A 22,026-nucleotide genomic window follows, 5' to 3' on the forward strand; every position below is an offset into this window, starting at 1 on the left:
CCCCCTCTCCCCCTCCCCCCCTCCCTCCGCCCCCCTAACGAATGATCGTCTCCGGTGAACGAGAAGGCAGAAACGTCGACGTACGTTACGGTTAAGACGCTCCTCCGTTCTGGAGATTCCTCCTTTTCCACCGACGAAATTAGCGGAGGACATGTTTATTGTAAATGAATCCTACTCCGGGAGCGGCTCGTGGAAGACTGCTACATGTTCTAGGGGTGGCGAATCGGAGAGACGAAGACGGAGGTAAAGAGAGAGGAGGACGCGGAGAGGGTAGTTTGGAGGGCGCGCGCGCTCGCTGCTCCGATTTATGCGCCCGTTACCGAGCCCTCTGGCGCAATTAAGCTCGCGTTATAATATTGTTGTTTATTCTGAGCCTCGGCTGCGAAGCGTTAACCACCCCTCCGCTCCGTGCCCGCGTTGGCTCTACTGGCAACAACCGACCCTACGATCCCCTAATCTCCCTGACGCGGCAGCTAGAATCTCTCGCTCTATCCCATTTCCTTTTCCAGTTCCTACCTCCCTCCCGCCCCGTCCCACCTTACACTCCCTACCTCCCTTCCGCCCATCCCGCCCGTGCCACCCTTGCCCACCCTTCCCACCTTTCGCCCTTCCTCCTCCCTTACTCCCACTCAGTCTCTCTCGCACCTCCGCGCCACGGCCGCTCCTCTCGCTCTTTTCTCTTTTATTCTCGCCGACTTACAGCATCAGCGCCAAATGCGGGACTAACAAACCACTCCCTGGCGGTCGACAGAAACGAAATTCCGTTTTGTTTGTCCCTGCAGGGCCGCCTTTGATTGGGATTCGCGAGTTAATTTGAACTTATTTTGACGCGTGGTCACGTACGCGCTAATGAAGCTGGCTTTTCGGGGTCGAGTCTCTGACGTTTGCTCGTTCGATCGTTTGTTCCGATTTGCGTTTCCATACGCGCCAAATCCGAACGATGCCGCCGCCGTCGCCGCCGCCGCAGTCGCCACCGATCGAGTCCGCTTCGAACGGCCTTTCCCTCCGATAGATTTATCGTCGGAAGGGTTGCGCGAGGATCCAGACCGGAGGAGGATCGATCGATTTAAAACTCTGGGCCTTTCGAACCCCGTCAAATCTCGTTTTCCCGCGAGAGGAAACGAGCGGGGAGGGAGAATCGGTCGGTAGGCACGCTCGTAGATTAAGTCCCTTGTTTACATAAATTTGAGAAATCTATAATTAAAGCCGCGATTCGTCTTACGAGCCTTTATCTCGGCTGGAATCGAGCAATTTATATCGTTTAAATAACGCGTGAATCACTCTTCTTAAACCGGTTTTCGGACTTTGAATCTCGATGTAACGCTGACGAAACGAAAGGCGCACGAACGGAATTCGTTGCGATCGAAATCGACATGGACTCCGGAGTCAAGAAGAGTCCTCTGGTCCCGAGCTATACGTTGCGCCGCGCGGCTTCCAAAAGATCCGTTTATCACGGAATGGAATGGAACCGTAGGAATTTCGACGAATCGTATCGAGAGCGCGTTCGATGGCTCGTAACTCGCGTCCGTCTTATCGGTCGGCGTGGCCGCGGCGCGTTTCCATTCGCGCGGATTCCTCTTCGCGGGACGGCGCGGCGTTCGGTTCTTCGCGGGACCTATACTCGTATCGGAGTCTGCTTACTCGCATAGGTATACAGAGAGGAACAGTCGATTCGTCGCGAAAAGCGAAAAATGCGACGCGAAGCTAGCGAGCAAAATCTCGATGGGATCTAACGAGCAAGGAAGAAGATCTGCCGATGACTTTACATCGAGAGGGTATACTTCGCCATGATCAAGATCCAGCTACGAGAGAGAGAGAGAGAGATAGATAGAGAAGAAAAGAGAGGGGCAGATGTAAGGAGAAGAGTCGGAGAAAGAGCGAGACGGACGCAGGTGCAACCTGCAACGGTACGGGACGGACGTACGGACGTACGAACGGACGAAGGTGGGATTGAGTTATGACAGCGTTTGCTCCAGGGGGCCGGCTCTGGACCCGACGAAGCGGATATTCTTCTTATTCTTTATTTCTTCGTCTGCGGCCCCGCCGTAGAAACCGTCGGCCATGCATCACCTTCGGTTCACTTTGGTCCTGCCTCCTCTTCGGCATCGTTCCACGGCCACACCACCATCACGGCCCATCACGATCCCACCTTAGCCATCGTCCGCTTGGAAACGTTGATTCCACCCACCGCGGCAGCCTCGACTCTCCAGCCGTAGGCTTCTCCGGAGTATTTACCTTTTAACCATCTTCGTTCGATCCGTATCCGCGCGGCGAGATTCAGCTTCGACCACGCTCCACTGTTCGCCTCGTTTCGTAGTTTACCGATTTCGAGACCACGACGAACCGTTGTCCAAGTTCCCGAATCGAAGATGCGCGGATAAACGGAAGATGCGAGGAAGAACCGCGACGAGTAATAGGAAGAAAGGGGAGTACGAAAAAAGGAGGAAAGGAAAGAGGGAGAGAGAGAGAGAGAGAGAGATTTTTAAATTACGGGGATACTGGTACGGTCGAGACACGTCTGTTTCGGGACGGAGGCTAGTCTCGGTGGAAGATCGGTCGGTGACAGAGTCGAAGAAAGAGCGAGGCAAAGTCGCGCGTAAATCATTCCCGGTAATAAAGATCCACTTGTCGTGGCTCGATATTTATGAATCGCCCTCGGTTCTCCTCTGCGGCAGAAGAGAATCGGCTTTTAGCTCTCGTGGCTAGTCGGAATGAACGATCGTCCGATTTCGAGATAATCGAAGAGGTCAGGGGCGGAGGGGACTAGGCCGCGAAGGACTTGGCACGGCAGGAAAGACGTCGGCGAGGAAGGCGAGGAAGGCGAGGAAGGCGAGGAAGGCGTGGAAGACGAGGAAGGCGAGAAAGGCGAAGAGAAAACGAGCCGAGAAAGCGGAGGAAGGGGAATCGGGGTGGAGGAGGAAGAGGAGGAAGAGGAGGATGAGGAGGATGAGGAGGAGTAGGAGGAAGAGGAGGAGGAGAAGGAAGAGAAGGAGAAGCAGAAGAAGAAGTCCGAGTCGACGTTCGTTGTAGAGGCCGCAGACCGACAGACCGAGCGAAGGACCGCGAGGCCATAAATACCTCAGCGCGTTCAGCCAATTAAAACAAATCATTTTAATGCGCAACCTTTTTAATTAATGCCCGTGCTCGCTCGCTCTCATCCGCTTCCCTCCTCTCGGATAGTACACGATCGCCGCACTGGCTCCGCCATTCCCATCCCAACAACGATCGAGGCTATATTAACCTGTACGTCGCTATATCCTGCCTGACTTTACCTTCGCGAGCAAACGAACGCGAATTCTCGGCTCGTTCCGTGATCCAATCGACTCGCTTCGCCGACCGACCGACTCGTCATCCTTCGATCTTACACGTATACTTGTACCTACTAGATCCGACGAATTTTCTATCTCCGCGTTTACCTACGATTTCCCGAACCTACACGGTCATCGTCTTCGTCGTCTTCGTCGTCGTCGTCGTCGTCGTCGTCGTTGTCGAGATTTATACACGTGGTACCCCTCTGGCGCGTACCTCGATCGATCGCGAAACACCGAGACAGAGAGACGATACCGACACGACACACGGGGTCCGTGGATTCCTTTCGGGTTCGCGAGTTCTCGAAGCGGCGACGACGTATCGCCGCCGTTATTGACGAATATAACGACGATCGTACCCGGCCGCGGATTAGACTTTTAAATGACCTCGAGTCGGACCGGCGCATATTTCACGAGATGACGGTGGACGTCGCGCTAAATCATCCGGAGTGACCGCATCCGCTTACCCAATCGGACCGAGACTCTTCTTAACGGCCTCTTGTCACGCCTGCGACATTCCACCGAAACACACGCCGAGAACGCCTCCTCTCTCTCTCTCTTACTCTCTTATTCTCTCTATCTCTCCCTCTCTCTCTCTCTCTCTCTCTCTTCGCCCCGCGCCGTCTGTTTTAACCTTCTCCGTTGCTCTTTCGTCAATGTCGTTGCCGCGAGACGCGCTTTTGTCGACCACCGTATTAATATTGTTCTATCGGAATTCCAATCCCCGGGAATGGGCCGACAACACGAGATTTCCCAACGCTATAATTCACCGAGACGACGCGCGTTCCTCGTGGCCGTCTCGATGCCGAGTTCGTTGGTTCGTTCCGGTAGAAATTTTCTACTCGACGGATGAATTACCGTTCGACGCGAGTCCACGCTGACGGATTCCGAAGCGCGCCGATGCGAATTCTCGCGCGATCACGGCGGCGTTACCGTGCGAGTTTCGAAGCGGCGATTAAAGAAAGAATAGAGGATTTTCGATCGGACGAACGGACGGTGAGGCACCGGGGAATAGAAGAGGAGGCGCATGAGTGGCGAGCGAAACGAGCGAAGCGAAGCGAATAAGAAGAGTAGCGGAGCGAGAGTGGGTGCTCGGTGCACGGAGTAAACGGGTGACACGGGAACGTACTCGCAAAGACTAGCCGAGTGCAGGTGTAAGAGAAGGTACGTCCTAAGCTCGTGCGAGGGCGTGTATATCCTGACATTGTAAAAGTTGCCGTTACACTTGCGTAGCCAATTGGGTAGGCCGGGACTCCCTCTAGGACGGCCCAGATCTCGTAGCCTCTTCTGCTTCTGCCGTCTCTTCCTCTCTGTCCCTTCCGTTCTCCACTCGACCTTTCTTTCCCTTCTCTCCTTTTCTCCTTCCTTTTTCGTCCATTTTCTCCTTCGATTCCCTGTCCTTCGTCCTCGTTCGGACGGTCTGCCTCGTCCGGTCTGTTGCGCGCGGTCGCGATGCACTCTCCGCTGCCGGTATCGTCGAGCTGCCATCTCGAAAAATCCGTGTCCTTCGTTCTGCTACCGCGGTAGGTTTCCCGCACGGTGACCACGTTCGTTCCCCAAGATCTCGATACAGCACCGAGAGAGATACGTACGCGAAGATCGTGGCTACCACGTTCGGAAATTTGCTGCCGATTTCGATAACATCGATGGAGCTTTCGCTTACTTACAACTTTTATACGTCGTCGGAGGAATGCGAGGTATATTACCCGTACGATTTCGACGTCGTTTCCTCTTCTTCCTTCTCTTCCTCCTCTTCCTCCTCTTCCTCCTCTTCATCCTCTTCCGAAAACAAACGACGCTACTCCGCGGCATCGCGTCTATCCGCGCGACCAGTTTGGAAAAAGGAGAATCGGAAAGCAGCGTGGAGCAGAAAACTAGAGTAGGAACGCGTACTCGTCGAGTTGGTCGACTAACCCCGGGAGTAAGTTCAGTAACCGTATAGATCGTCACCTCTTGACGGAAACTATTTAAAGTGCAGCTCTTGTGTGCGCGCTCGCCGGCAGGTTGATATAGGATGCAACAGCTGCGATCGGATCGTACGGCGTGCGAACAGCCGATGGTCACACGCGTACCGTGCATTCGTTCGGCCATTGTGCTGTCTTATTACGCGTTGAATTTAACGAAAACGCGTCCCTTTAGGTCGCAAAATCGTTATTCTCCTCCGGCCGTCGTCCCGGCCAATCGCCGCTATTGGTATTCGAAAAATTATACGAATCTTCGGTGAAATACTTTCGACAGGATACGCGAGCAACGAGATACGAAAAGTTTCATACGAAACACGCGTGTGTGCGTGCGTGCGTGCGTGCGTGCGTGCGCTCGCGCGCGCTTCCTTTTCTTTCAGGCACGCTCTGCGGCAACACATGTTGCGACACGCGGGAAAAAAATACAAGTGCGGACTTCCGGGCTGTCCGACGGTCCTTCGAACAGCCTCCGAATTGAGATCGCACAGAAGCTTGGTGCACGACTGCACGCCGTCTAATAGACGATACAAGTGCTCGGATTGCTCGTACGCGGCAAAGACCAAGACGCAGCTGCGACGGTGAGTAAAAGATATTTCCTTTCGTTAACGTTCGACGTTAGATTCCGCATTAATTTTAATCAAGATTCCCGCTACGGAATGACGCAAACCTACGCGCGCCCGGTTCGTCGTGCTCGTGGATCGCGTATGTACGACGCGTGATCGATGTCTTTGCGGAAGTAGAGAATTAATTGCGATGGGCGTAGAGTGGTACTTTGAGCTGGAAGACGCGCCAGTTGGTACGCTTGCGCGCGTGATTCTTCGTTCGCCAGTTCGCCGCGATCAAAGAATCTCCAAGTATATACCTATCTACCTTATCTCGGCTACATCGTCGGTACGATTTATTTTATCGGAAACACTCGCGCCGTGCGTATTACCGACCTTGTAATCGAAATCGCGAGGAAACCGGAGGATCGCGGCGAGGATCGTTTTGTGAACGAATCGATTGATACGCGCGCGCTCGGTTTTGTCCGAGGGGAAGACAGGTGGTCGAACGTTAATACCTATCGGGAAATATGCGACGAGCGTGTATCGCGGATTACGAACGAAACCGAGGCGATTCGATTTAAATTAAGTCTTATTAAGGGCATTGTATCGCGGAAGACCTCTAATAAATTTCATCTCGTTTGATTCGTTGTTCTTTCCGACTCTTTCGCCGTTTTGTTCCTTTCTTCTTTCTCTTTTTCTCCTTTTTGCCGAACGAGTGATCGAAAAAGAGGGGTCACGAGGGAGAGGGAGGGGGTGGGGGGGGGTGGAGAAAGAGGCGGAAAGGTACGAGAAAAGAGACGAACCGCGAGGGTAATGGCGAGGGAGATGGAGAGGGAGATGGAGAGACGGAGAGCGTGCGACGAGGAGCAAGGGAGAAAGAAGGAAAGAGAAAGAGCCGCGAAAGCGGAAGTTGCGTGCAGCAGTCGGCCAAGTGCGGGCAACCCGTTATGATCGTCCGCATGGCGATGGTCGGCGCGATATTTCATCGCGAATTGAGTACTTACTACGTGAGTCGAACTCAACGCAGCCACAGAGTGTCACGGGCTCTCTTTCTCTCCCACCTCCGCCTTCTCTACGCTCTCTCCCACCCCTCTAAACCCTCGCCGCTAACTCTCTCGCTCACTCTCCCTCTCTCTCTCTCTCTCTCTTTCCCAACTGCTCCGTCCTCCCCTTTTCGCGTTTCTCTTTCGTTCTCTTTTTCATCGTCGTCCCGTAGTGTCACCTTTCCCTCTCCTTCTCGCGGCGAGAATCCTTTTCCGTCTCTTTCGGTTTCGCTCTGTGCGGCGGAGTAAATCACGGAGGATTTTAATTAAACGTGTCACGCATTTCGAACCTGATATACACGTAACCATGGCCAATGGCTCCCTCGTAATATCGCGCACGCATATCGCATCGTTCATAATCACCAGCCCCGATACGACGAGCAACTCTGGCCGATGGTGCCGCCGTCTTTGCTAACCTCTGCGTTCCTACGTCTACCATCTCGCATCTCCGCCCTTTCCCGCCCTTTCTCTCCCTTTCCCGCCGAACGTATCACGCTCGTACGTGTTTTGTTCCAGGCACCGCAGTCGACACGACGGACCAGAGAACGCGACGAAATCGCAAGTTCGCGCGTGTCCTTACAACGGCTGCGCTTTCAAGACGAAGCTCGCCTCTCATTTGCAACGGCACGTGCGTCTTCACACGGGCACGAAACCTTACAAGTGTCGCCATTGTAGTTACGCGAGCAACAACTTGGTAAGTCTGGAAGCGATCGCCGCGAGGAGGAGGAGGAGGAGGAGGAGGAGGAGGACGCGGGATAAGGAACGCGGTTTGCTCGGACAAGAGTGGAATCGGGCGAGACCAAGGTCGCCACGTCGAAGGAAAAGATCGGTCTTATATTGCAAACTATTGCCGGTGTAGACGGTAGGAAGCGGAGGTTGACTCGCGGTTCAATTTTTGTACCCGCGGTGACTCTGCGGCGTAAATTAAGCAAAGTACACCTTAACGTTTGGACCATGCCGCCGCCTCTGCCGCCACCGAGGCGCGATAAGATAACGAGTTAATTGTGCTCACTGGATGCCCACACACGCACGGCCCAGTCATACCGAGCGGCCGGTATGCTAATGCCCTTTGAAGCTTTAGTTAGGATGCGACTCGCATACGAGGGCTCCGTGTCTCTTTGATAGCGACATAAACTCATTCCAGTGGCTCTCAGCCTGGGATAACTCGAGCCAAGGTAATCTCGCGGCACGGAGAATCGCGAATGGTAGGTACGTCTTGCATCGGTAATGATACAGGGGCTAGGCACTTCTGAACTATACCGGCTCGTATGTAACCGTAGGAGGAAAGACGTTGCGCGGCTTCTGGGCTCGTTTTAATCCTTTCCTCTACCATTTTGTCGGCCATGATCGCGCCGGGTCTACCGATATAACGATTACCATCGGCAATCGAACGAACGATTAAATTCGTCCTCGATACGCGCGGTTGAACGATCGGGTTCGACAGTCGATAGGCCGAGATCGTAGGTATATAATGCGCCGAGCGACGAGAGACGGAAAGCGGTCTCTAGCTCTCCGACGCGGATATAAGAAACGCGCGCGAGCGGATAAGAATCGTTTTAAATTGGCCCGAAGGTAATATCGAGTTCGACGATGGCCGTTTATTCGGTGAGACTTTAATAAGGAAGAAGCGCCCGCGAGTTGCTCGCGAAGACGCTTTAACGACGAAATTCCCTTCCACGTAGCCGAGCGGCTTGCCTTGCGTCAACGAGATTACACGCGCCACCTTTCTTCCTTCCTTCCTACATCCATCCAGTTTATGATTTACCTCGGATGGTTGCACGCTTCTTTCTCTACCCCTACCTCCTATCGCTACCACCGCCGCCGCCGCCGCCGCCGCTGCTCCCTTTCCGTCTTTGTCCGCCATACCGTAGTAGCTTTTCCTTCCGTTTATTCGGAGACACCGCGTTTCGCCTTCTCTGCCGTGAAACGGCGCGTTGGCAGCCCGCGCTGGGAAAACTTACGCTTCGTTTCGTCGGGGTATAGCACCGGTCGTGCCGGTGGCGGCTCTGGTAGCGACTCGGCGGTGGTAGCGGCGGTGGTAATTCTCGAATGCAACGCTAGTTACTTTCGGATCTGCTTCGCGTTTCCCCACTCGAGTGGCCGCCACCGCCACTGCCCTGCCACTTTTTTATCTCCCCCTTCAATTTTCTTCCACCGACTAGGTGGTCCCCGCCCCGCGTAAAGTAATGGCGAGCGAAAATAATAAAGATTTAATAATTCCCGCCGATCGGCCCGTTCGGTAGGCGATCCAATGAAAACGATACGATCGATTTATTCGTCTTCCCCTGGATGAAAGTTTAGCCGAAGAAGAAGGGTCGCGTGGTTCTCTCGACAGGAACTCGGATGAACGCAACGGGATAAACGTTTACGAGAATTTATTAGCGATCGAGTAAAAAGTGGAAACGCGCGCCCATGCGATATCTCGTCGATAAAATCTTGATCTGGGTTAAAGATCTCGGCAGTTTGCGCTTATAATTTTACAATTCTCCTCGGTCAGCGGCCGAACCGTACAGAATATCCGACTTTTTACCGTATTCGATAATTTTCATACGAATATTATATATATATATACACACATATATATAGATGTATATGTACACATATAAGTGTATACACGTATGCGCGCATCTATAGGTATACACGCGAACGCGAACGTTAGGAGAACATTTACGTTGGAATTACGGCACAGTAGTCTACGGGTAGAACGAAATTAATATTATTCCAGACCGGCTGGGATGCCGAAAGGAAAAAAGACGAAGCGGCACGATTTGAAACCTTAGAACGAAGACTCGTCGTAAAACGGAATATTCTACGGATAGTAACGTATAGCGGTATATATATATATATAGTCTGGCAATGTAACAGAAAATTATATCCAAAGAAATCGGAATCGATGGGATTAATGAAAAGCGTATACGCGATTTGCGTGACGGTGCACACTTTCCGCGGTCGAAGCGTTTCGCGTAAAGGTGGACGACCGCCCATGACGGTGTGAACGGGTCTTTATCTGAGACCGTCACGGAGCGCTGGCCGTGCAGAAAGATTTACTTATGGGAAATTAAATTTGATGTTGCCGTTGCCATCAACGGCTCGTATAAGCCCGCCTGGTAGGAAGATGTTTACGACTACGGCCAGCTACTTAGCCCGAGAGGGTAAAGCGCCTTTAAATGCTCCATGGCATAGCCAATGAACGCGTCCGGTTTGCGGCAGACCGATTCTGGTCGCAGGTATTCACCGTCGACCGATACCAACGAAAGCCCGTCCCGATCGTCCGGACCGTCCGGACCGTCCGGACCGTCCGGACCCCGTCGTCGTACCCCGACATCGGCCTCCACTCCGCCACTCCATCCCGAACGTCGTCCGGAACGTCGCGTCCTGGCCACTCTGTCGCCGTATTCTCACCCACCTGTGACCACCACCTTTTCTCTCCTTCCTCTCTCCTCGCGAGTTCACGCGCCCTCGTCCTCTGCCTTCTCTTCCTCCTCGCCGTCGTTTCGCATCGCGAACCACGCGGATCTTCGGCTTGGCCCTTCCGCCCGAGCATAGTACCCGTATTCCACTCGTTCGTATTGTCGCTGTTGCAGGAGAATCTGCGGAAACACGTGCTGTCCACGAACCTGCATCCGGGCAAGACGATCTACGAGTGCGACGTTTGCCAGGGTGAGGAGGGAACGCAACCGTTTCGGACCAACTTCGCCAAAGAGCTACGCGCGCATCTGCTGGAGATGCACGGATCGGCGTTTCCGACGCCTAGCCACGCCAACGATTACGTCTTGGGGATTTTCGAGGTTCATCGAAACGCTACGACTTTCGTCGCCGAGTCGAGTTAACCGGCTCGCTATCGGCTCGCTCTCTCGGCGAAACGTTGCCTCGTAATTTCGACGAAGGACGTCTACCGGTCGGAGAAGTGAAATTTACGAAGCATGTACGTCTTAAAATCGTTGAAAGGTGACCTGCAACGGTTCGGTCGGAAGAACGGCGCAACGTCTGTCGAATATATCCTTCGGATCGACGATTGCTCGCGAGAGCCGTTCTTGAGTTATCTCCGATGCATCCAGCCACGGACATAGCGCACGGATGCGCGTTAGTCCTGGACGTTGGTGGCATCGCGGTGTTACCTCTCGTTGTTCGTGATCGTGCGAACCGGTAGGCCTGTACCACGCCAGGAAATAGTTAAGGTGATGTACGGTCACGTGGCACGGTATACGTACTTACTTTGCACGCGTATACGATCGAATCTTTATGTCTCTCGGCGAGCGCGTCGAGATATTACGAGCAATCGTTCGAGTCCACCTGTCGCCGATTCCTCCTCGTTCACACTCGTATGTACCACGGATTATCCTAGTAGCTGTAACTCGTTAACCCCCGTTCTTTTGGTCCCTGTCACCTTAACCTTACCCCGTTGCTATTTACTCGAATAAAATAAAGACGCCTACCGGCAGTGTACCGATTCGCGCGAGTAACCTTGATATCCCGATATCGCGTAACGCACCGACGAGAAGAAGGAGGCAGACGAGGTAAAAAGAGAGTCGGTGCAAGTTGCACCGTGGGGTGGTTGGTATGGGGGAGAGAGAGAGAGAGAGAGAGAGAGAGAGAGAATGGGTCGAAACGGGTCGAAACGGGACGAAACGGTCGTTGAAAAATTCATCGTGGCTGAAAGCCAGCGGCGGACCACCTCGTGGATCGTCTTACAAGACGCGTTTCCGTCTTCGAGGGTCCTGATTGTGAGAAATGCATCGTGCTGTCGCGCGAGATAGGTGTCGTAAAGTATGCGGCCCTTGAGTTCTCCCGGGCAAAAAGGACGAGAGCGAGCGGGAAAGACGAAGAGAGGAGAGGGCACGGGCGTCGTGAGCGCGAAGGATAATTTATTGACTAATTAACGAGGATGTCCTTCATTACGGGTCGAGCAGCAGTCGTGGTCGCTTGCTCTCGCTCGGAACCGGCATTATTTGGCGCCCGAATATTTACGACCGCGTCCTCCTTCTGCCCGTGGACCGGGTCCTCCGCCCCGATACCGATGCCGATGCCGATGCTGATGCCGATGCTGATGCCGATGCCGATGCTGCTCCTGCCTCTGTCCCTGCTTGAGAAACAAACCGTGAGGGAGGGGCCGGGCAGGGTGGACGGAAGGAGAAGAGGAAAGAGCGCGCGGACCCATAACGACGTGTCCCGATCTTACGGCGATTCGGGGACTTGGAATTTCCTTGCCGAGGGGGATCCTACGGCCTACTCCGACACGACCACGAAACTCGCGGGCGTTACTCTTCGGACAAAGGATCGCGCTTAAATCTTGCGAAACTCGTGCCGCTTCTCTCGCCGTGCCGCGCGAGCAAACCGATGGCCAGCGAACCAGAAGCATCACCGCGGTTTCTTCCTTCGTTCCGCTTTCGATCCGCTACCTTTCCACCCCTACGATTACCATCCTCTCTACCGATCCCGCCATTTTTTCCCTCGTCGTTACGCGTTTCGTTCACGCGAGTTCGCCAACTACGCGTACACACACGGTCGTCGTGTGTCTAGACAAAGGGCCGACGTTGCGAGTTTAAGGAAAGGAAACGGAATCCAGCGCTGCGTGCCTGTCCTTGGAACATCTTTATCGCGAGTTTATCACGGCGAACAAGGAAACCGATACGTGGAAAGAAAAAGTAACGCGAAATTAGTGTGAACTGCAAAGTGCTAAGAAGTCGCGACAGGATGGTTAGGTACACCGCTTAATGAAGATATAACGAGCCTGGCGCCCCGTGGGGTTGGCACGACGACGTCGGCACCGAGACGCCCCCCACCATCATTCCCCAACGCGTCCTCGTCGTTTCTGCAGCAGCAGCAGCAGCAGCAGCAGCAGCAGCAGCAGCAGCAGCAGCAGCGGCAGCAGAGGCAACAGCAGCAACAGCAGCACCGAGCAGCACCAGCAGCCCCTTCTCGCAACGAGTCTGCGAGCCTCGGGTTACGCCAGAACACTCGTCCTCTTTACGATCGTAGCTGGGCAGCGTGGCTCGCGAAATTCCGCGGACTTTATTCCCCTAATTACACTCGGCAACTTATGTCAGTGACAGCGAGATAGCCCCCTCGCGATGCCGCTTCACCGCGTCATTTATTTAGACAGTTAATAACGTTGAACGGTTAATGCGCTAGAAGCAATTTTATAGACGCGATAATTATCGAATGATCCGCATCCTCCTAGTCGCGCTGGTCCTCGTGGTTGTAACCGTGTGGACGTCGACGACGTCGGCCACGTCGTCACTGGTTACTACGGTTTGTCGAAGCGCGAGCGGCTTGGCCGCTATAAAAGGGAGGAAGGTTTTACCGGTGCGGAGCGGTCGTGTCACCAGCCTCGACGTCTTATCTTATCCCGAAAAAGCGCTATAAATTACGCTGTTCGAGTTCAATTTCGTAGGCAGTTCGGTTAATCGCGAGGTGATTGATCGTACCAAGGTTTATCCAGATGAATCCACGCAATACTTTCTACCGTGACAGCAGAGCTCTCGCATACGGCACTCGGCCGTCGGTTTCGGCCTCGCTTCGCTTCTCCTCTTCTTTTCCTCTGCTTCCGTCCTCCTTCCGTCACCTTTCTTCCTTTCTTTTTTCTTTCACTCCTTTTTTCCTCTTTCCTCCTTCGTCCTTTTTCCCTTCTTCCTGCATGGAAGGAACCGAGAGGACCCTTACCCATTACGATATTCGGTGTCCCGAAGTTCGCGCGGATCGTTGGCATTCTATCCCGCGGAACAGGGAACAACGAACAGCGAACAGCAAACAGCGAACAGCGAACGGCGAGAGCGGAGAATCGAGGCGGAATGGGCCGAGGGCGGACGATATATTTTCCCTCGATGGCTCGGACACGGGCTCGCGTGTCTACACGCGTGAGCTCGATGCCACGTCGCGAAGAGACAGCGGGTGTCGGCCCGTACACGCACAAGCGCCGAAACGCCATCTTAATTATCGGCTGCGATTATTTATGTCGTGTCACACCGTTGCACCAAGACTCGCGTAGCGGTTATTCCGTGTCGTCCTTTGGCCAACTCGATCACCGAACCCGCTCGTCGCGCGTTTCGGCACCCGCGCTCCATCCTAACCGATGCGCGCGCTCTTTCTTCGACCACCTCACGGCCATCGATTCTTCTCTTCTACCCGTGAAATTTCCAAACGATCGCCAGGTCGGAGAATCGCGCCAATTAATACCGTGAATCCCGTATCGCGTGGAAGGGCCAGCCGCGTGGCCTGCGAGAAGGACGCTCCCGGAGACAGAGAGATACCGCGTAGGGAAGACGACGGAGGATAGGAGGAGGCGAGTTGCCAGGACTGGAAAAGGGGACCCACGGGGATTGATGGCCACCACCTTTAATGCCGTTTGTATGTAGCGGCGCGCGTAAGCGCCTCGCCTTACAGTAATTAGCTCAACAAACGCGCCACCCTGTCCCATCAATTGCTACCCTACGCTTTCGGTTCTCTCCTCTCTCTCTCTCTCTCTCTCTCTCTCTCTCTCCCTCTCCCTCCCCTCTCTCTCTCTCTCTCTCTCTCTCTCTCTCTCCCTCTCCCTCCCCTCTCTCTCTCTGTCTCTCTCTCCCCCTTTCCATTCCAATTCTCCGCTCTCCACTCTCTTCGTCGCACTCTCTAGGACTCGCTTATACGCACGCAACTTCTGTATCTCTCTGCCCTTACCCCTGTACGGCAGAGTTTCTCTCTTTGTCGGTGCACCGGTCTTGTTCTTCCGTGCTCTCTCTCTCTTTCTCGAGCTCGACACTCTCACGTATCTTGAATTAAACATTCGATGCCTCCTGTCTTGGCGGCGTGCGCGCACCTCTTGCGTCGGGAATGCAAATGCAGAAACGTGGCTGGTTCGCGTGTGCGTATCTACACGTACGCGCGAGCACACGAGTAGACGACCGGTCAAGGGAAGGAAGGGGTGTTATCCTCGAGCGACGAATTAAAGGATACGCCGAAACCCGATTGAAAAACCACGATGCGCGCATTCGTGCGTGTATAGCAAGTTCGCGGCTCCTCGTTCCATTCCATCCTTACTCCCCACATCGACGAGTCCGACTCGTTTCGAAGGCGTCGTCATCGTCGTCGTCGTCGTCGTCTCGTATCTCGGGGATTTAACACCACGTGCCCGCGACGTCGACGACGACGAGTTGGACGACGATGAAATTTTTCGGTTGGAAATTACTGTGATTTTTTCTAACCCGTTTTTGATTGGTTCGTAGATTCGCGGATGCAACGTTTAATAATAATCATCGTGGCGTAGGGAAGGCGCGACGCGATTATCGGCGTCGCTAGGATGAAGCGCATACCGGCACGTACGTTCTGGGACGCGAGGCTGCATCGACACCACCTACGCGGTCCCTCCCCCCTTAGGAAGAGGGAGCCATATTGCGCGGTCTTGATATTTACGATTGAAACAAATCAAACGTTATCAAGCATTCCGGGACGGTGATAAAGAACACAGAGGGGACGCGGAGGCATTTGCTGCTCCCAGGGGAGATGTCATCGGAAAATCTTCCTCCCGGCGTTCCCAGTTAACGCGCCGTCATATTTGCTCTATATCGTATCGATCTTGCCCGTTCTCCGCGATTACATCTTTCACCGTACATACTCTCCCGTCGATACTCGTGAAACCATTGGCATCCTTTTAAATGAAAAGCATACCGTACGGTTAGCTTCGTCGAGTTTATTCGATCGCTGGATGGGGTAGGGGTATCGTTATCGATTGCGTCGAAATATCGGAGAACAATCGATAGATGCAGACGAGCCAAGACGCCAGGGGACGCGAGTCGCGCGAGTCCTGCCCGAAGGAATCCCCGAAACCGTCGTTGCCGGGGCCCTTATAAATCCATCTTTCCTTTAAGGCCGAAGGTTCCTTCGGCCAACGTGGTGTGCCTCCTGCTTCTCCTTCTTCTTCTTCTTCTTCTTCTTCTTCTTCTTCTTCTTCTTCTTCTTCTTCTTCCGCTGCTGCTGCTGTAGCTTCTTCTTCTTCTTCTTCTTCTTCTTCTTCTTGAAGTCGAAGGGGAGACTGGAAGGAAAAGAGGAAGGTGGTTTGGAGTGGTGAGAGAAAGGCAAAGAGGGGATTAGAGAGGGGAAGGGACGGAAGGATGTGGCGTTCGGGTCCGTGGTGATTTAAGGGCGTCGCTTTACGTGTATCACACCGCGGCTCGTCCGTTACGAGAGACCACGAAGAAGACGAAGGTTCGGTGTTGTCTCTGGGACCGTTCATTCGTATCTATCCGAGAACGTTCGTTTGTCTTGGTGAAGTAGCGCGAGACCATAGGTACATTCCGACAGATATAGCCTGGTTACACCACAGACCGCTGAAACACTGGGCCCAAACGATCCAGTTGAGTTGATTTGTGACTACCAGAGAATCGCGGTCGGATGCTTTATGAACCGATCAGGCTGCTTCGAGCGACCACCATATGGGTCCATAAACGTCACGGCTTTCGGCTGAAAGAGAGAAGCACCAAACGGAAGAATGGTAGGTACTACGCGCGTCTCGGTTTCGCGTTCGCGATCTTACCGCGACTATACCGCGACTATACCGCGACTATACCGCGACTACACCGCGACATCGACGCGCGATATCCTATCGACTCGCGAGATGGTCGTTCGCTAGAAGAGACGGCGGAGAAAGAAGGGAAGGCGAGAACCGTAGGTGAATCGTAGCTCGGAGATTTTATTGCGAGTTCGTCGCGCGGAAAAACCAAACGACGTCGGGTTTCGGCCTCGGCGTTCGTTCAAAGTTTACGACCGCGAGGCTGGTAAGTGGAATATCTTCGGATTCGAATTAGGGCCAATTTAGCATCCTTCTCGCGGTAAGTCTTTGCCACGAAGTCGATAATCTTCGCCCGAGACAATTCCACGGTTCCTAGCGGGGAACCGTTCCGCGACAGTCTCTGTGTTCGATAATATATGCGCCAAAGATTCAGCAGACGATTCGTAGTGCGATACCAGAAGCCGAAGGGGCTGACTGTTCGAGAGCGGTTAAGTTAGGTTAGTCCGGTTCGTCGGTAGAACGCGGATTTCTACGTAAACTCGCTCGGCAGATACGATCTGCGGGACCCTAGTGCGTCCGATCCTCGTGAACTTCGATGCTCGACCACCACCTTGTACGTGTGCTTCGGCACGTGTGTATGTACGCGGTAACGTATCGGTTTAGGTCGCTCTCGAGACTTTGCGCGCGACCCCTGTATCGATATCGCCGGTCATAACGAGTTTATAGACGAGTCGGAAGAGTCTCGAGCGTCTCGCTCTCGGATTCCACCACCGTGTTACGCTCGAGGAATCTCCGGCAACGAGGACGAGCTGGCCGTTTTCCTCGTTAAAAGGGAAAAATTTTCCCGAGCAAACGTATTTACTCTTTTACCCGTACATACGTATACCACGTACCCTATACGTCGCGACGTGTCGGGGGAAAGAGAGACGCCAGAGCGCGAGCACGAGTGTGCGTCGTCTCGAGGCAGCACGGTCACGATCTGTACGGCCTCCGCCCGTTGTCCGGGATCCAGAAGCAAGGAGGTAGTATCTTATTATCCTATACCGGCAACCACGGTGACAACCCTTATAAGGGCTGTCCGTGCTCCTTTTGCCGTACACACGCGTGAGTTCGAGAGCCAGGTAGCAGCAACGCCGCCGACGACGACGACGACGACGACGACGACGACGACGACGACGACGACGACGACGACAACGAAAGTACTACGAATGGCGCAGCGCTCGCTACTACTCGCCTTTGCGAAAAATTCCTATCCCCATTAACATCGGCCGTTTCATCGGTTACAATGCGATCACGGTAACGAGCCATTATACCACCGACCGTATAAACTTTCGATATGATCGTCGGCGTCTCGCCGAAACCAGTCTGATCCGACTTCCGAAAACGAATGGAATTCGCGCGACCATCTCGAGTTTCCGATCCGAACATTCCCGATCTCGCCGAGTCGAGCAGCGAGCATACGAGTCGAATCCCGCGAATTCGTCGCGCGTTTACGCGTAACCGCGAAATTTCCTTTCCTCTCTCTCTCTCTCGTAAATCACGGTGGAAACGACGCGGGTGTGAATCATGGCGGAATCACGGATGAATCATGGCGGAACGACACGCGCGACCCTTTGCAGTTTCTTCCTCGCCAACGGGACGACGGATTCGCGTTTGCGGGTTAGGTACTCGCGTAAAAGACCAACGTCGATTATCCGTGCGTCTCCGGAATGACCTTGAACCTGTGCCGCTGCCGACTCGGGTCGACGTATATGCGAGCCGGTGTTTCTACTTTCTTGGGTGTTAATCACAGCCAAGGTCACCCGGGCTTCACTCGTACAGGTGAAAGAAGCTCGAGAGAACGGAAAGGTAGAGAAGGAAAGAGGGAGAGAGATGGGGAGAGAGGAAAGAAGAAGAGGGAGAAAAGGGGACAACAGAGGGGAAGGATCGACCAAGAATATACACCGAGTTCCTCACGGACACGCTGTTACGACGAACGGTCGATCCGTTACGTCGAACACTCTAAAGACCCACTTTAATCATGATCGTTGGAAAGATCGGTGCGATCGTGATCCATCGATCGCCCGGTCGGGACGTGTTTACGTGCTCGTTGGCGTCGTTACCTTATGCTAATCGATGCCTACACCTGTCGGGCGACGTGCTCCGACGTTTAAACGACTCCCCCGTCTGAATTATTCGCGGCCAAAACTGTCGTCGCCGTCTTCCTTTTTCCACTCGGCGCCTACTTCGCCCTTCTCTCTTCCTCTCTTTCTGTCCCTCCTTCGCCTTCTAGCCTATTCTCTCGTTTTGTCTCCGCCCCACGCTAGCAATCGACATGCTCGCTTCCAGTCGCGATAAACTATATAATGACAAATCGAATAAAATTCCTCGCGGGAATCGCAGTTTCGTCGAGGGCGAAAGTATCCGAGGCACGGGGAACCGAGCGGTTCCTCCCGCGTCAAACCGCGCGCAAACGTTAACGGTGACGCGCAGCCTCGTTCTCGGGGTAAACTCGAAGTTCGAGATCGGAATCGTTAGAAGCCGGTGACGAGATTGACCGAATATGCGAGACGCAAATGGTATCGAGCGACGTTTTTTCGACGGAGCGGTAGCAGCAGTAGTAGCAGCAATAGCGTCGTCGTCGTCGTCGTCGTCGTCGTCGTCGTCGTCGTCGTCGCCGCCGCGACCGGACGATCTAATTTACGAAAGCGAACGCGGCGCGCGTGTTTGGAGAACAGCTTCGAAGCTAGCTTATCGGCTCGTTAGTTTTCGGTAGCGGAGCCGGCATTTAAACGAAGCATCTCGTGCTAGCCGCGAGAGAGGGAGAGAGAGAGGGTGAGAGAGAGGGAGGACATCGAGGTGCCCGTTGGCTCGGTAATGATCCTTTCGTGGGTCATCAACGTTACGCCGGTGGACATGCATGTGCGGAGGCGAGTCCTACGGTTTGGAGGGGTGGCAAGGAAGAGGGGTGGAACGGTGGCCGGTGCATTATATGCAGAACAGGGTGCACCATAGTGCGCCCGAGTCCAGTGAAGTGGCGAAGGGGCGAGAAGGGAAAGCGAAGAAGAAGATGGGGGCCGCAGATAGGAGAGGGACGGAGGGGGAGAGAGCGTGGCATTGCCGAGCGGGAGGAAAAGAGAGCGAGAAAGTGAGGCAAGGAGGGAAAGATAGAGATAGAGATGAAGATGGAGACGGAAGAAGAGGAGGCGGTGAGGGGGGTGGAGGAGGTGGAGGATGTGGCGGCGGAGGAGGAGGAGAGGAAGACGGAGGTAGCCACTGGGCAGTCTCCTCGCGCGAGGATTTATATCACGGTGCCTCTACTCGCACACAGACACACCTGACTTATGCAAAACGAGAAGCCCACGTCCCCTTGCACCCAAATAAATGTCACCGGGAAACAAAAACGTTCCTCCTCCTGTCTTTTCTGGCCATAGGCCCGCGCGAGTTCGCGCAGACCCGTACCAGCGACCATTCGGGTTCCGTGCATCGCGTACGACCCCTCGTGCCTGCCTTCGCAGCCCGTTCTACGCACCGTAGGCCGTTTCTACTCGAACGAGAAAGGGCCAACCATATTTCAGTGACGTCACTGGTACAAAAGCACGCGTGTGGAGGATGCGAGCCGCGCGAGTCGCAATCTGGAAGGAGCGCCCCAGAACTCGCTGGATTTACTCGCGCGCGGTGACAAAGCACCTGCTGTCCCTTCGTCCCTCGTATTCGCCTCCTTCGTTCTTCTCTTCTTCTACGATCGCTACTGCCCTTTCTCCTTCGCTCCTTTCCTTTTTTCCTCCTTTTGTCTCTCGTTCGTTCGTTCGTTCGTTCGTTTGTTTATCCGTCCGTTCCTTGGGCGCTTTCCTTTCGTATATACACCTTCAGCTTGTCCACCCCGTGACGAAACGTTATTTCACCGAGATGGTCTCCGTGACTCCTCGAACGATGGACTCCGGGGAAAAGAAGGCGATGGAGGATGTGGTGGATCGGGAAGAGAAAAAAATGGTGGCGAGGAAACGGAAGTCGAATCGCAGTATACCATTGGCGCCATCTTCCCGAAAGCTTGCCAACTGATGCATCTGTGGCGTACTCGCCTGATGTCCGGCCCTCTTTTACCGTGGGTAACTCCCACGCCGGTTTGCCTTCCGTTGCTCTTATTTTCTACTGGCTTTACCTGATTCTGACGGGCGATCGAACACCGACGTAAATATTGAGTATTTCTACGAAACGGCTGCCAAACCCAGTCGCATCTTCCCGCTTATCGACAGATTCGGGGAATACCTTTAGGGAAGCGTCTCTCCTCGCGTGGAGAATCGGATAAAGAATACGATTTCGCGTTATAACGCGCCCGGAAAGAGGTATCGTTCGAATTCGTGGATAGGACTCGATTTCGCATTCGACCTTGCGAGCGACGTTGAAATAGGCGAGGAGAAGAACGGCCGATTTACGGGCGGATAGGCGGGTTGACGGGAGATCGCGGGAGCGCGCGTGATCGTGGAAAAATTTGGTTCGGTCGGAACGGGGAACGGAACGGGGAACGGGAACGGGGAACGGGAACGGTCGGGATAGATGGGCGGACGAGCGGTACGAATGCTTCTAATGCGAGCGACGTCGACATCGCGAGGGCTCACGCGGTGTTTGGTCCGAGCCGGTGCATCGTCTGATGAAGATAACGCCAGCCTCCTTTGAATTACGAGCCGGGCCCGGCAATAATAAATTCCAGCAAACATTCATTTTCGTACACGCAACTTTATGTCGTCCTTAGCCGGACTAAGCGCTCTCCACCGATGTCATTTAGCATCCCGGTGATGGTCCTAATAGCCGGGTCCTCCCGGTTCAATGGACGGTCCTTTAGGATTTACAGTACACCACCGACCGCCGGTACATCTCGTCGATGATACTTTGTTTGCCTTTGCTGTCCGTTTCTCCGTTGCTTAAAAGGAACCTTTTGCGAACATCGCCGCGCGAATATCTTCGCAACGGCAGGTGTTTTACCGCGTCCCGCGCGTTAAAACGTATCGCGCGGAATAATCCGCCGTAGAGAGTGGCGCGCAATAGACGTGGCGCGTGTTCGTTCGCGATTTCCTACGAAACCGAACCAACACCATCCTCGTTCCAGAGAGACGAGAACCGATCGCTGCGACGACGATCGGCTCTGCGGCTTTTACGGAAACACGTTAAACGACGGAGGTCATGGGAGTTAGCCGAGGTCACGAAATCCTCGTTCTCGGGATCGTTAAGATCGAATTCGCTGTTCGGTAGTCGTGTACATCCGCGGCAAAAAAGCAACGGAGAAATGTTTTCGCACTAATTGGAGAGCAGTTATCGCGAGCAGAGCACGAAATCGTTTCCACGGAATCGTGGATCTAGCAACAAGCCGTTCGGTAAGCTAGCCGAGGGCAATGAAAAGCGCAGCGACGCCTCCGAGAGATAATGCCGATAAGGCGACCGCGGGGTTGGCGAGGGAGAAAGAAAGCCGGTCCCGATTTTAATTGAGCCCCCAAGAATTAAAAGAGAGATCTCGAGGATGCCGAAGGAGGAGAGCGCCAGCGGCAACGGCGAATGAAGGTAGGAGGAAAGGACAAGGAGGAAAGGAAAGAAGGAGTATAGGGCCAGAAAGCGTCGGGAACACCCGTGGCTACGGCCAATCGCCTCCGCGGATGGAGGCCTGGCACGATGGACGGACCAGAATTATGGGCTCCTCGCACGAGAATCGCG

At 54.1% G+C, this 22,026-nt stretch overlaps 1 protein-coding gene across 1 annotated transcript in view; it reads left to right on the top strand.

Moving 5' to 3' along the window:
* LOC108555379 (zinc finger protein 845) overlaps positions 1 to 10,687 on the top strand; it is a 28,900-nt gene extending 18,213 nt beyond the window's left edge. The window contains exons 7-9 of the mRNA XM_017911006.1: positions 5,650 to 5,847; positions 7,374 to 7,551; positions 10,442 to 10,687. Coding sequence (XP_017766495.1) covers positions 5,650 to 5,847; positions 7,374 to 7,551; positions 10,442 to 10,687 — 622 coding nt within the window. The remainder of the gene's footprint in view (positions 1 to 5,649; positions 5,848 to 7,373; positions 7,552 to 10,441) is intronic.
* The last annotated feature ends 11,339 nt before the right edge of the window (positions 10,688 to 22,026 follow it).

Source organism: Eufriesea mexicana, unplaced genomic scaffold, assembly GCF_001483705.2.
Source record: "Eufriesea mexicana isolate 0111107269 unplaced genomic scaffold, ASM148370v2 scaffold124, whole genome shotgun sequence".
In the NCBI taxonomy this organism is placed as follows: Eukaryota; Metazoa; Arthropoda; class Insecta; order Hymenoptera; family Apidae; genus Eufriesea; species Eufriesea mexicana.